General features: G+C 37.1%; 1 protein-coding gene and 1 pseudogene across 2 annotated transcripts in view; one reads left to right on the top strand and one right to left on the bottom strand.

The window, feature by feature from the left end:
- The window catches only part of ATP6V1H (ATPase, H+ transporting, lysosomal 50/57kDa, V1 subunit H), a 146,025-nt gene that overhangs the window by 51,015 nt on the left and 80,124 nt on the right, over positions 1-14,886 (top strand). The window contains exon 9 of the mRNA XM_012661390.1: positions 6,022-6,214. Coding sequence (XP_012516844.1) covers positions 6,022-6,214 — 193 coding nt within the window. The remainder of the gene's footprint in view (positions 1-6,021; positions 6,215-14,886) is intronic.
- Positions 7,486-10,053, bottom strand: LOC105824103 (annotated as a pseudogene). Its single transcript, XR_001138181.1, has one exon. The product of XR_001138181.1 is annotated as a DNA polymerase delta subunit 3 pseudogene (transcript).

Below are 14,886 nucleotides of genomic sequence, written 5' to 3'. Positions count from 1 at the left end.
CATGAGTGGATTAATAAACTGTGGTATATGTATACCATGGAGTACTATTCAGCTTTAAGAAACAATGGTGATATAGCACCTCTTGTATTCTCCTGGATAGAACCGGAACACATTCTGCTAAGTAAAGTATCCCAAGAATGGAAAAACAGCACCACATGTATTCACCATCAAATTGGTATTTACTGATAAACATATAAGTGCACATAAGAATAACGTTTATTGGATGTCGGGGAGGGGGGAGGAGGGGAGGAGGGGACGGGTATATGCATACACAAAGAGTGTGATGCGCAACATTCGAGGGATGGACGCACTTGAACCTCGTACTTGGGGGGGTAGGGGGGGCAAGGACAGCATACGTAACCTAAACATCTGTACCCCCATAATATCCTGAAATAATAAAAAAAAAAGAAAAGAAATTTTAATAAGATTTGAACATAGCAGACCTTTTTGTAATGAGTATATTTTGATGCACAAATATCATAAAAGATGAAGGAAAATCATCATGTGTCCTTCTCCAAAATGGTCCAGATTCTTGTTGCAAAATATTTGCTGGAGGTTTTTCATGTTGAGTGGCTAACTGGGTGAGAATACCATGTTTTGTTTTGTCCAAAATACATTTCTCAGTATTCAGTTCTTGAGTTTCAGAAAATTAATTTAAGACATAGTCATCTAAAGACTCATAGTTTAAGATTTCACTTATATGACCAATTTTACCATTATTATTAGAAAGCAGCATGTTATCTGTCTCTTTGCTTTTGTCTTCTGATTAACGTAATAATTGTGAAATGCCTTCTTCTGTTAGTTGCCGTTACAGGTGGAAAATAAAAAATTGTGAATTCTCAGCTGGGTTCACACTGTGTCAGGAGATTCATTGGAAAGACTTATGGGCTTAGCATATAGTTGTACTCACAGCTAAGATTTGTTACAGAGATGTAGTTAGGATGCACAGCTGGACCATAGGGACAAAGACACAGGCTGTGTCTGCAGGAATCCATGTGCAGGATTCCTCATGCTCTGTCCTTCCCATGAGGGGTCGTACACAGTGCATCTTCCCCCAGCGTTGAAAATGCAGCAACATTTGTGTGTAGTTTCTGTCCAGGAAACCCGTCAGAGACTCAGCTTCCAAGGTTTTTATTGGTGATTAGTCACATAGGCACCCTCTGCCTAGAATACACCAAAATTCCAGACTCCTGAAGGATAGTAGGTGTCTTAATCTATTTCGGCTGCTATAACAAAATAATACAAACTAGGGTGGCTTATAAACAACAGAAATTTATTTCTAATCCTTCTGAAATGTGGGAAGTCCAAGACCAGGGAACTGGCAGATCTGATGTCTGGTGAAGGCCCACTTTCTGGTTCATACATGGCTACCTTTTCACTGTAACCTCACAAGGAAGAAGGTGCAAGGGGTCTCTCTCAGGCCCCTTTTGTTAGGGCACTGATACCATTCATGAGGGCTCTGTAGTATTTCAAATTGGTAATGTTGGAGGAACACAAGCATTCAGATTATAGCAGTAGGCGTTCAGCATAAACTATATTGTTTGTACAAACAGTGTAGGTACAGCAAGTCACCCTTATTGTTTAGGGAAAATACTCTGTCAGTGTATGGAACTCTTTATCAGCCAAGTTCCCAGAAGCCAGATATGGGCCAGGCTTGTAAGCAGATCTTTCTAAGGCCCGCAGTCTCAGGACTTTGCTGTTAACTCTTGTCTGCACAGAAACCTAAAGGTAGATTACAAAAATAGTGTCGCCAGTCTTTTTACTTTCCCAAAAGATAATCAATAGTTTGGCCAGTACAATAATAAAGGATAATGATTTATTTCACTATTATGTTATCTTCCTAGGTGATTCCATCAATCTCCAATTTTCTTACTATTTTAGTCTTTCATTTTATAGTATAATTGGTTGTAGTTAATGAGTAATGATAAAATAATATGTAGGTTGATGAAATGGCATAAAATAACTAAGATCCCATAATGTATCTTAGGTTTATTTATAAGAGTCCAATAGATCCATATGGTAATTATAAAATGAAATGAATTTTATTCTACTAAACAAAAATTAGATTTTTTTCTTTGAAAAACCTGTAAAAAAGAGTAAAAGTCATGAAATTGCAATCTTTACCAAATAGTCATAATTGCTTATATAATAAACTCAAATACTAAAATTTGGTCCTTTGGATCCTCATGGTATACCAAAGTAAACCAAATGCTGCTATTCTCCTTACCAGTACTTAGTATTGTAGAGAGCAGTCAGCACTATTAACTATTCAGCTTAGCAACAAGAGGAGGCATAAATATAATCTAGGATATTCATTTTGATATACTAATGACCACTAATGAGTAGCAGTAATCAAGTAAACATTTAAGATGAGAGTAGGCATTATTAAAGATATAATAACTTGCTGAAAGTATAGCAATTTGGAAGTCACTTCATTTTCAGAAATAACACATGTACTTTCTTCTTTTCTGTTTCTTTTGCTTAGCATTGAAAGTGTTTTTTTTTTTTTTTAATGTTCTTGTTGCTTCTCAAATCACAAGCAGGAATAATGTAAGGAGAAAAAAATTTCAAGTATAGCTGTTTTTGAAGAGAGGAAAATAACTGATTTTTTAAAAAATCCCAGTACATTTTAATCTATATGTTATAGTTTGCTGATTTTTTTTGGTTAAAAATCCTATTCTACACATGGTACAACCCTATTTCTGAATATTTATGTACCTATATAAGATAAAAAAAGTTTACCTTGCATTGTGTTGTGTATTATTGACTTCATGAGAAAGTGTGAAGGTTAGTATTGACTTCTTAAATATTGTAGTTAAAAGTAGGCTTTTGCTGGGGGAAATTGCCTCCAGAAATTAATAGCATTTGTGAACATTTATACCCCCAGATTTTGAAGTATTTTGAAAGTATCAAGTAGTATATCATTTAAACGTGAACTTTTTATTAATAAAAAGCACATCGAACATGACATTGTTGGGTGACATTACATGATGAGGTAGGAGGTATTCATAGGTGTGTACAGCAGTAGCTTACTGAGAGTGACATGCCAGCCAGTAAACCAGCTGTTTGCCTCCCTATAGTGGCTTGATTAAAAAAAAAAACTTTATTAGAAAACAAAACAGAAAATAATGAGTTTGGCCTCACGGACCTTAGCCTTCTTTCCAATCTTGGCTTTGACAATTACTTACGCTTACTGAGCTCTCTGCATAATATGGGAATACAAAGAAAGATTTATGGCCTCTTCCTTGAAGAAGTTTGTAATCTAATCAGAAATACCTAACAAAGGTAGCCTTTAGGATTCTACAGCATCATTCAGTAATTTTTTCAGTGATTTTAAAAGTAACTCCAGCTCAGTGATTTGCTATTTTTTCATGCAGCAGTCACATTGAACTTACCTTTGTGATGAGAGGGACAGCAGAGATCTAAATGGCAGTGAATGCTCACTTACCTTCTGGGCTCTCCCTCAGAGACTCCTTGCCCTTTCTGTACTAGGCTGTAAGGTATATGAGTCCTAGACAGTATCTATTTTTCCCACCGTTATATCCCGCATGCCTTGCACTGTATCTCTATGTAGATCCTCCATAAATATTTGTTAAATCTCTATATTTAGGTTTATCGTGGCCTTTGTGTCCTTGTGTCCCCTTAGCATGCTTGTCTTCATGTCCCATTGTATTCAGGTTCTTATCCCTAAGTGAATGCCTTCCTTATTCTGGTAAAGAGGAGCTTTATTTTGCTTCATTATGACATTGCTGTGGTTGATACTTGGATATAGAAGACTTATCTTTTCAATAGAATCATGCGTATTGTATATAAATTTTAAACTCACCTGAACTTCTCTGTGGTGTTCATCATCACTGATAACTGCCTCCGTTGAAACCTCTGTACTTCGTTTTTAGCAACAGTGTACTGTCTCTGAGCTCCTCTTAACCTCTCTGGTTATTTAAAAAGTTTTTATTTTAACAGAGATAATTTGATATGAAGAAGTATTAACTAGGTGTAAATTTGCTAACTGATTTATTTTGCTCTGAAAACAAACAAAAAAGTGACTTTTAAGTGTCAGAGAGGTAGCAAGTGCAGATACCACCCTAAAGCTGTGGTTGGGGGGAGCAAAGGTAAGAGATTGGAATCACTAAAATTTGCATTCTTGGAGGAGGCGCTGAGTGAAGCTGAAATTTAGACCTTTGAAGAGGTTTTGCTCATCTGATGCAGATGTCTCTGAACTCTGAGGAAGAACCTTGTGGGGCTGGGACCAGGCCTCTGGGGTTGGCTGGTGCTGGTGTCTCTGAGGATGTGATGAGGCTTGTTCTGCTAGAGCTGGAAAAACTGGATTTGTTGCTGCCGTGGGAAAGAACTGCTGCTGCCAGGGTGAAGGAGTCTTGCTGGGGTGATGCTCACAGGAACAGGAAGCCAACAGGAGAAAGTCCCTTCTTCCTCCATCCTTGCAGTCAGCCTCTGGCTCCTGCTCTTGGCACAGCCTGCCAGGGAGCCACCTGGTAAAACAGAAATGTGGTTTCCAGGGTCTCGGCCACAGCATCAGAAAGCAAAGCATAGAAGGCTTAGTTAATAACTAGATCAGAGCAAAGGAACCCAGGTACTAGGTATTTATAGTATTAAATTACATGATTTTACAACAGTTTATATACTGACATCAATATTAAATAAAAGCAAGTTTTCATAGTAACCAAAAATAGAGGAGACAAGGGAGAAACCATCCATGAGAAAATTAAGGACAACTCAGTAAATTTAGAACTGTATACAAATCACAGAAATGGAGAAATGACACAGATACAAGCCTTCTGCTAAGTCAATACAATTTTAGATTGTAAAATTAGATTTAAAATTTAAAAAATTTTTATTAATAGAGCAGCTTTAGGTTTATAAAAAAAATTGAAAGTGTAGAGAGTTCCCATATATATCCTCCCTCTCTGCAGAGTTGGCCTTATCATTAACATTTTGCATTAGTGTGGCACGTTTGTTCTAATTGATGAACCAATGTTGATAGGCTTTTGTTAATCAGTTGGATGGTTTACGTTAGGGTTCACGCTTCGTCTTGTACATTCTGTGCATTTGGAGCTCCCTTTAACCTCTCTGGTCATTTTTTTATGATCTTATATGATAATTTTTATCTTTCACTGTTTGAATGTAGGCATTCCCCAGGGATATTTCCTTAGCCGTCTTCTTCTATTACGTATATTATCTCCCTCGGTATAACCTCATTCATGTTCATGTATGTAGCTTTCCTAGTTTCTTTTTTTCTTTCTTTCTTTCTTTCTTTTTTTTTTTTTTTTTTAGACAGGGTCTTGCTCTGTCTCCCGGGCTGTAGTGCAGTGGTGCAATCATAGCTCACTGCAGCCTCCAACTCCTGGGCTCAACCGATCCTCTCACCTCAGCCTCTTGAGTAGCTGGGTGCATGCCAGGTGTGAGCATGCCAACACACCTGGCTAATTTTTCTTACTTTTTGTAGAGATAGGGTCTCTATGTTGCCCAGACTGTTTTTCTAATTTCTTTATCAGTAAAGTAAGAGATCAAATTAGAAGCATCTGAGTTTTTTTATGACCCCCAAATTCAGTGATTGACTGTGTCACATTTGAACTCATTTCATCACAGGTTTCCCCCAAACTCATCCCCTCTTTTCTCTGAGCTTCCTATGTATTTTAAAGCTATCAGTGATCCTCTTCATTGCCCAGACTCAAAATCTCGATATAACATTTGGCTCTATTGTCTGTCACATTCCTCTAACCATTTCCTCTGCCACATTGCAAGTCTTTGTTCCCTCTCTCATTGCTTCCACGCAGCAAGGGCTCCTGATTCCTGAAGTCCTGTGACTTTTGGAGAGAAGGCTAAGTGGAGCTGTGCCGGAAATGTGAGTAGCAATCTAGCTGCTTATAACTGTTGGCAGAAAAGAAACTGAGGACATAATTCAGAGAGGCTTGTCCATTAGCACAAAAAGAATAATTGCTTATTTCTTCTTTCTTGTTGTGCTGTCATATTAAATGTTTTCTAAATGTCTATCTTTTTCAGCATAATGGGAGTTTTGAGTAACAAGTGTGGCTTTCAACTCCAGTATCAAATGATTTTTTCAATATGGCTCCTGGCATTCAGTCCTCAAATGTGTGAACATCTGCGGCGCTATAATATCATTCCTGTTCTGTCTGATATCCTTCAAGAATCTGTCAAAGAGAAAGTAACAAGAATCATTCTTGCAGCATTTCATGTAAGTGTTTTGTGTTGAGGGGGTGTATGTGTGTATCTGTGTCTGTGAGACATTTTTCACTGTGCAGTACACTTGAGTTTTTAGCAGGTGGGAAAAAGTTACTTATTTTCTATGTGGTTGTAAAACTGTAGAGTCTTAGTGAACATGGAGTAAATATCACTAATTTGTATTTATAGGGGCAGTGGGACGGGTGGGAGGAAACCCTGTAAGTGAAGGAAATGTGTGAGTTATAGAATGCTCGTAGGGAAATGCAGTTGCATTACGTTCAGATAGAGGAAGTCTCTTTTTGCTGCCGTGCATTCCAAGAGACTCTTATTGAGGGAGTTTTCTCTTACAGAGTTCACATTTTAATATGGAGTCTTGTTTCAGATTCTGGATCTATTGACTAGCAGTTTGTTTCTGAGGCAACTTTTTAAACAGTTAAATTATCCTATTAGGATATTGGAGTTTTGTTCGTTATCTAAGTCGGTTTCCTCCTTTGAACAGATGGGGAAGTTGAGGACAAAATAGGACCTGAGCTAGAATCTGAATCCTAAGTTGCCAGGCAGTTATAAGACAGAAATCAAGTATTGTTAATTGGTTACCCAGAGCCAACGTGTTTGCTGTCACAATTGTCTATTGATAATTTTGTTGGTTGCTTTAGGATTTAGATGGGCTTCTCGGGCGTGGCTTGATTGAAGTAATATCTATTAACAATGCTACCCAAGAGTAATATGGTGGGCATGTCTCATATGGTGCTTATTCTGTGCCATGCCTTGTTCTGAGGGCTTTCCATTTAACTCATTGAATGCTCACCAGAGCCCTATAACGTAGCAATTGTTATTATTGTTAGTATCTAGGTGTCGTTGATGTTAGTCTTGGTCTGTACCTTACAAATGGGGATACTGAGGTAGAAAGGTCACATTGCTGGTAGACAGAAGACATGCAAATCCAGGTTGTTGGCTTCAGAATTTGTACTTTTAACCATTACTTGTTCTCATGCTTTCTTTAAATGAATAACAAGTCAAAAATAGAAAGAAGTACAGATGTATTGCAAAAATTTAAATAGACATCACATTTGCCAGATAAATTCACTAACATCTTTCAGATGTTTCCAAGCACATAGAGATAAATATATAAATAAGTGTATGATTTTTTGTATTTAAAAACAAAAATGGCATCACATTATAAATACTGTTCTATAACATTTTAACAACATATAATGAATATGTTTTCATTTTTGTATACATAGGTGTTCAGTATTCTTTTTTTTTTTTTTAAGAAGCAAAAATGTTGTATTTACTATTTATACCTACTAACGATTCAATCTCTCCATCTCTTCTTGGAGAGCCTGTACTTTTAGGCAAATGGGGGAGCTAAAAATACAAAAGAACAACATCTATGCACAAATGTGTGTCCTGTCTTCCTTACTAACTTCCTGGAAAATTGCTGCTTCTGAACATTTGATTTTCCTGAGAAGGAGAAATTTTGTGTAACTGTTGTACACTGTATGAAGGAAGGGATTTGTCTTTTTAGACTTCATCTCATTGTATAGGTTTCACTCTCTAGGTTTTGAGAGTGAGAAGCGGGGAGACCAACAAACCATAAAGTACATTGTGTCAGCAACATGATAACTCCTCTAATACCATCCATGCTGACTAAGTAATTTCTGGTGGAGTTGAATACATCATAAAATTTCTATTTGTGTTCTGCCTGAGGGTTTTCCCTAACCACTAATTGAGAGTGAAGGTCTAGAGAACTTTTGAGAAAGGGGCAGAACACAAGCAATGTCCTGGTCTGTAGCCAGGTGTCAGTGCACTGTATGATAGAGGAAGAGGATTACAGGGAGATTTTTGTTTCAGCCTTTAGTCTAACCAAGATTTAAAAGACTTACAGAAAACAGCTTCATGGGGTTGGGGGACAGAAGTGTAGAGAACAGAAGATAGGACAGGGGGAGTAGTAAACACATCCAGTAGAATTCAGGGGTAAAAAATACCCACACAAGTTCATGGAGTATAAAGGAACAAGAAGGAATACTTCCTGCGCCATATACAGATCAGGGGATAGGGTGAGTGGGGCACAGTGGATTAGCCACGAAATGGCTTCTGTGATAATTCTGAAACCTGTTCCAGTTTAATTTTGGAATAAATTCTTCTGGGCAGGTCAAAGATTGTGCTTTAAAAATGTCATTAGAAGGTTACAGCTTTTAAAATATTCTTTTGCCTCCTGCTTCCAGGTGATTTCCTTTTGGTTAAAAACCAGAAATAGTATAAACCTCACAAGATGAAAGAACAGTCTTTCGATACAGGTGAGGTGAGCATCTAGATGAACTTACACAGTAAGTGAGAGAGTCTATACTTCTTGGTCTTCTCCCTTGACCACTCCAAGTCTCTGACCTACCAGAGATGGCAGTTTATTTCCTGTGGAAGAAGCCAGTAATAGACACTTGTCTGTTGCCTTTGCCCAGAGCAGCAATCCCTTTCTTGGGGCCCTTTCGTTCCTCTTTGGGTTCTTTTTTCACAGGCATGGCTGAGGGTCTGTGTACAGAGCATGTCTTGATCTTAAGCTCCTCTTCAACTATCTGTGCAGGACTCACTCTCGTAGAATTTTTCAGTCACCACAGAGCCATCTGTATCCACAAAAGTTTTAGATTTCAGTACATGTTTTCGTTTTCTTTTGTTTTCTCCACTTGAGCTCTTGATGGAAGGAGGTTCGGAATCAGTCTTTGGCACTGGTTCAAGAGGTGGAGACACAGGAGGAGGGAGGGAGGGTGACTCAGCTTCAGAAGCCCCAGGAGAGTCTGGGAAGACTTCATCTTCACTGCCGTCAGACTCAGGAAGTTTGATTCTTCTCCTTTTTTCTTCATATTTTCAGTTTCCTTTGTCTCATCATCTCTCTTCCCCTTTTCTTTTTTTCCTTCTGCTGCATCTTAACAGGCTCTGCTTTTTTGCTGGATTTCTTCAGGCCTGCAGGAGCTGCCAGCTTTGGTTCGGTGACAGACTCTGGAGGTTGCTCCACTATTTTTTCTTCTTTCACTGCTTGTTCTGAATCCAAATTGACTTTAAGTTTATTCATAGCAGCTTTTCCAAAAAAGTTGCTCCCCACATTCCCTTTCCCTGGTGCCTTGCTGCCTGCCAAAGATGGATTTGTTCCTTCTTTAGCCTCTGTTTTAGTTTCTTTGTTGGTTTCTTGGGTTTTAGTAGCAGCTTTAGAGGCAAACATTCCCATAATCCCTTTGGGCTGCTGGGAAGTCTGTTTGGAGGCAGGTGGGCCATGACCATTGATTGTGAGCTCATTGTTGGCTTGTATCTCACTTGACACCGGAAGGTGTGACTGCTCAAACTTTTTGGAAGATGAGGATTCAGCAGGAGCTCTAGGGACTGCAGCTGCACATTGTATGGCACTAAACTTGCTACAGTTCTGCAAGTTGCTTTTAAGGATGTCATAGTCAGTATTGAACAGAGGCCCACTGTCCTTTAGCATGGCTTTCTGGATGCTGTACACATGGATGCTGGCAGCCACAGCTAGCTTGGACTTCACTGCTTCCAATTTATCTTCTCTCACTGCTGCGACCTTGTGGCAGGAATGTCCATTCTGAATGAGACTGCCGGATACCAAATAGGTGACGTGCAGTTGGGCTCCTGAATTTTCCTTTCGCTTCCTTTCAACATAATCATACAGCATCTGTTTGGCCTGGTTTACATGAACCCCTAGCGTATAGCTCAGCCATTTGTATGTCACGATCTTGTTTTGGTCCGTGACGAACTCGTCTATATTTTCCAAATAAAGCTGGTCTGCCATGGTGCTGCAGCGCCGGGACCCGCCGCCTCTGAGCCCCTCCCTCAGCCACAGCCGCAGCTCCTGCCCCGGTGTTCTTTTTAATGGCAATGTTCCACTGTTGGTATAAAGCGCTTTATTTAATCAGTGCCCTATTAATGGGCATGCGGGGTGTTTCCAGTTTCTTTTACATAGGTTTGCCCACTTTGATGAATATTTCTTTTGGATATACTTCTAGAGAGTTGAAGGAATATGCTTTTTATGCTTTTGATAGATAATGTCAAATTACCTTTCAAAAATGTGCAAATTTACATTTCTGTCAACTGTGTATTGGGAGTACGTATTTTTCTCCTCTCTCACTAGCATTTCATATTATTTTTTAATTTTTATTTTATTTTATTTCTTTAAAAGACAAAATAGGTGGTTTATTTTGTGATCATTATAAATATATTAATTTTGAATAACAGACTTCGATGATCTATTAATTTTTACGAAACCTTAGGCGAGAAATAAAATTATTGTTTTATTTTTTAATTAAAATGTATTTTATTTTATTTATTTGTTTATTTTGAGACAGTCTCACACTGTCACTCCAGCTAGAGTGCAGTAGCATCATCATAGCTCACAGCAGCCTCAAACTCCTGGGCTCAAGCCATCCTCCTGCCTCAGCCTTCCTAGTAGCTGGGACTACAGGCACGTGCCACCATTCCCGGCTAATTTTTTCTGTTTTTTAGTAGAGGTGGGTCTCACTCTTGCTCAGGCGGGTTTCCAACTAGGGCTCAAGCGATCCTTCTGCCTCGGCTTCTCAGAGTGCTGGGATTACAGGTGTGAGCCACTGCGCCCGGCCAAAATCATTGTTTTAAATTTGCATGCTGTTGATGAATGAGGCTGAGCATCTTTTAATGTTTTTATTGGTCATTTATATTCTCTCTATAAATTGCTTATTCATAGCATTTGTCACCTTTTAAATTTTAAAATTTGATGTGTGGGAACTCTTTTCTAGATGTCTGTAGTTAATAATAACAACTAATGTTTATTGAGAGCTTATTCTGTGTCAGGCACACTTCTAATTATTTTAAATGTATTACACATTTAATCATCCTAGGAATGCCATGCAATGGCCATCAGGCCACGAGAGGTTAAATAATTTACCAGAATAGCTAGGAATTGGTAGAGCAGTGATTTAAACTCAGACAGTGTGACTCACTTTTAACCAGTATGCTAACCAGTTGTTGATGCTGAAAATAATAATTGTTATAATTTATTGCGTGATTTTCATGTATTGCCTTATTTAATCTTCATAATTACCCAGTAGGTTCTATTACTATTTATATTTTCTAGATGCAGAAGCCAAGACTTGGAGATTAATCCTCAGTAAGTGATAGGATTGGAATTTCAGTGAGATCTGTCAGGCTCCAAAGCTGTTGCTTAACTACTCTGCCATCTCATTTTTTTCTTGTCTCGGTGTATCAATATTTTCTCAGGAACCTTAAGACTGGCATTAAAAGGGGAATGTCAACGGAAAAAAAGACCAGACTCTGTAAAGTAATTTTAAAGAGATTTACTCTGAGCCAAATTTGAGGACCATGACCCAGAGCCACGCCCAAGAGGCCTTGAGCAAGTGGACTCGCAGAGGTTGGGTTACAGTTTGGTTTTATACATTTTAGGGAGACGGGGTTACAGGTGAAGTCATAAATCAATACGTAGGAGGCATACATTGGTTTGGCCCGAAAAGGTGGGCCATTTCGAAGCGGGGGCTTACAGGTTATAGGTGGGTTAAAAGATTCTTTGGCCTGTAATTGGTTAAGACATGAAGCTTTGTGTAAAGGCTTGGAATGTTTCAACATAAGGAGCTCTTTATCAGAGATAAGCCACTGGACATAGATTTGTTGTGTAAATAGAGGACCTGCAGGTTTGTCTTGCATAGCCTTAGGCCTGTTAGTGGGTTATAAAGGATGTCATCAAGAAGGGAGGGGGGCATGATAAGGCGTGTCTGACCTCCTTCCTCCTGGCAGGCAATTTAGTTTTAGGGTATTCCTTTGGCCATGAGGGGGTCCGTTTAGTCAGCCAGTGGGGGGGTGAGCCTTAAAATTTTATTTTAGTTCACAATTCCCCCCTTTTGGCCAAGATCTGTCAGAGGCAGCATCTATGGCCAAACTCTTATTTTGTCCCATCCGTTGCCAGGGTGGTGTGGCTACCTGCCCTGGGTCCATCCAGTCCCTCGGTGGGACCCTTGTGGCCAAGAGAACTGAAGAGCCAAAAGGAGGCTTACAGCCAATTAAATATTTTAAGCCAAACAGGACCGGAGGTAGACAGCCACTCACTAGCACTTTAAAATCTTTTAAATGACATAAGAATAAAATTTAAAATGTCAAAGGCAAGGCTACAAAACTAATTCACCTATAAGTGTTGAGCTACTATATTCTTGGGCTTAGTGGTAGTCTTGTAGCAAATATAAGCATCATTAATATTTAAGCTAAGGGAACTTAGAGGCTTTCATTTTGTCATAATATTTTAGTCTTTTTAGTAATTTATACTAAGGTGGCTGAGAAATTACTCATTATATCTCCTTTTGTATAAATCTATAACTGAGAAAAATTATACTCAGGAAGTTGTAAGTCTATAGGAAATAGGAAAAAAATTAAGAATGAGAAGGAATTTTGCAACAAGGGAGCCGAAAAAAAAAAACAATTCAAGTAGTATTCCTTCAGGCTTCTGGGCGCCCCTCCTTGATCTGGAGGGTCTAAACTAACTCCATCCCTCGGAATCGGCCCTTAAAATCTCACACGCCCCCTCTTCCACGATAGTCCCTGGGCCTAGAGGGAGGATATTTGAACAGGGCTTTGGCAGTCTAAGGTTCCAGGTCTCAGAGATAAGGTAAACTTGCTGTTTACTTAAAATTTGTCAGGACTCTGGAAAACAAAACAAAATTAGTAATGTTTAAATAAAGAGTCTTTTTGTGAAAATTTAGTTAGGTCTTATGAGGTTGAGTTAGCTATATCCATGGTCACATCAGTTTTTTAATTATAATTAAAGTTGTGGAAGTTTGTTTTGTTTTAGTCCAATGGTATATAATCTCTAAAGACATTAGAAACCAGTATTCAAGTGGATTTGTCAGTCCTTTTTATGACTTTACTTGAAGAAGCCAACTTTGGACTTAGCCAGAAAGAACCACTTTCTGAGGCGAATTAAACTAAAATAATAATTTTTTAAAGACGATAGAACTTGGAATAGCCATGGTTAGAGACAATGGACAAACCAAATTGGTTACTTTTGTGGCATACAAGAATTTACATAATAACCATAATTATTACTTGATAACCCACATCAAGACATGCCAATGCTTTACAATATTGGAACATACATTAATAATATACAAGGATAGCCCAAAGAAAGTTAAATGTCATTTTATATTTGACAATGTTTCTTGTATGGTTTTTGACATACTAAATAAATCTAATGTCTGTTTTAGACTTTTAGTGGTCCTAATATATAAAAAAAACTAAGGTCAAAAGGGTGGATTTAGAATTTAAGTTTTGGAAAGTTTGTCAAATATCAAAGGCTAAAACATTTGTTTATATACAATCACAAACCACTATAAAATAAGGGTAATTTATTTAATCAAGAGACATAGTTATCAAAAGATTCTAAAGGTGATAAAGTTACTTGGGTATAACTCTTAACCCTTTTAAAGTTAGTTTTTCTAGTTATTTAAAACCTAATGAAGAGAGCACAGGGATTATCTGATAAATCATAAAATCTTTGTTGTTTTTTTTTTTAAGTCAGTTATCAAAATTAAAGAAAACCCTTTTGTAGTGCGATATATATTTTAAATTAAAAAGGAAACATGTTATAGAACCAAAATGAGTACATTATATCATTTCATTTAGAGTAAATATTAATAGAAATTTTTGTTTTAGCCAAAAAAACACTTTTTTTTAAGTACAGCCAACTGGACCACATACAAAATTCCTTAATAAATTCACTTTTATAAACTTTATCCCAACCTGCACATACCATCTACAAAACATACTTAAAACTTTCTGTTTTGTCCTAACATTCCCTTCTCTTAAATAACCAGTGATTTTAGGACAAAAAATTCCATGCAAGATCCTTTCTTTACATTATTCTTTCTGTTTAACCTTTCTTACCAAAAACTATATATCTATATTCATTGCCTTTCTATATCTTTCTCTTACTCAAAAGTGGAATTTTGTTTTTATTTTTTTTCTAAATTTATTTTGACTCAACCTTTAAATAACCTTTGAATTAGACAAAGTTACATCTATTTTAATAAGAACACATTTTGTTTTTTTTATAATTCTTATTAAAAACACCTTATTCTTTGGTATACCTTATATATACAATTACATACATTGAGTAGAATTCTTATTTTTGTAACTTTAAATTTTAGTGAAAGCTTAAAAAGCAGGAAGTCATGAATTGTTCATCATAAAACACTTGTCATGAAGCAATATTGCAGGTTACTATAAAATTATAGCCAAACTGATAATTTAAATATATATATTTTTTTAAACCCAAAAATCCTATTCTTTGAGAGAAGAGACTCAGTTTCTCAAACAAGTATAAGCCCTAATAGACAGACTGAAGTACAAGTTAATAAGGAGGCTGAATCTGTGTCTTTCTTTCCCTTCCTTTTTGCAGTTTATTAAAAGGTTAATAAAAATCATTTATTATTCCTATTAATATCATATGACAATCTAGTTCAAAAGAGAAAACCAAATCTCATTGCATTAGTGTATTAATGATAAAGTTAATTTTAATAAACTCTTATAAACAAATCCATCTAATTTTAACTAATTTGACTGTAAGTTAAGACTTTTATAAACCTTTTATAACCTTCAATTTTTATATCCACTTAATTTTTAATGATCATTTGAATGTTGAAGTAGTTT

Source organism: Propithecus coquereli, unplaced genomic scaffold (assembly GCF_000956105.1).
Source record: "Propithecus coquereli isolate 6110/MARCELLA unplaced genomic scaffold, Pcoq_1.0 Scaffold71, whole genome shotgun sequence".
Lineage (NCBI taxonomy): Eukaryota > Metazoa > Chordata > Mammalia > Primates > Indriidae > Propithecus > Propithecus coquereli.
Note: the sequence above shows the minus strand (reverse complement) of the source record. Positions and strands in the feature narration are given on the sequence as shown.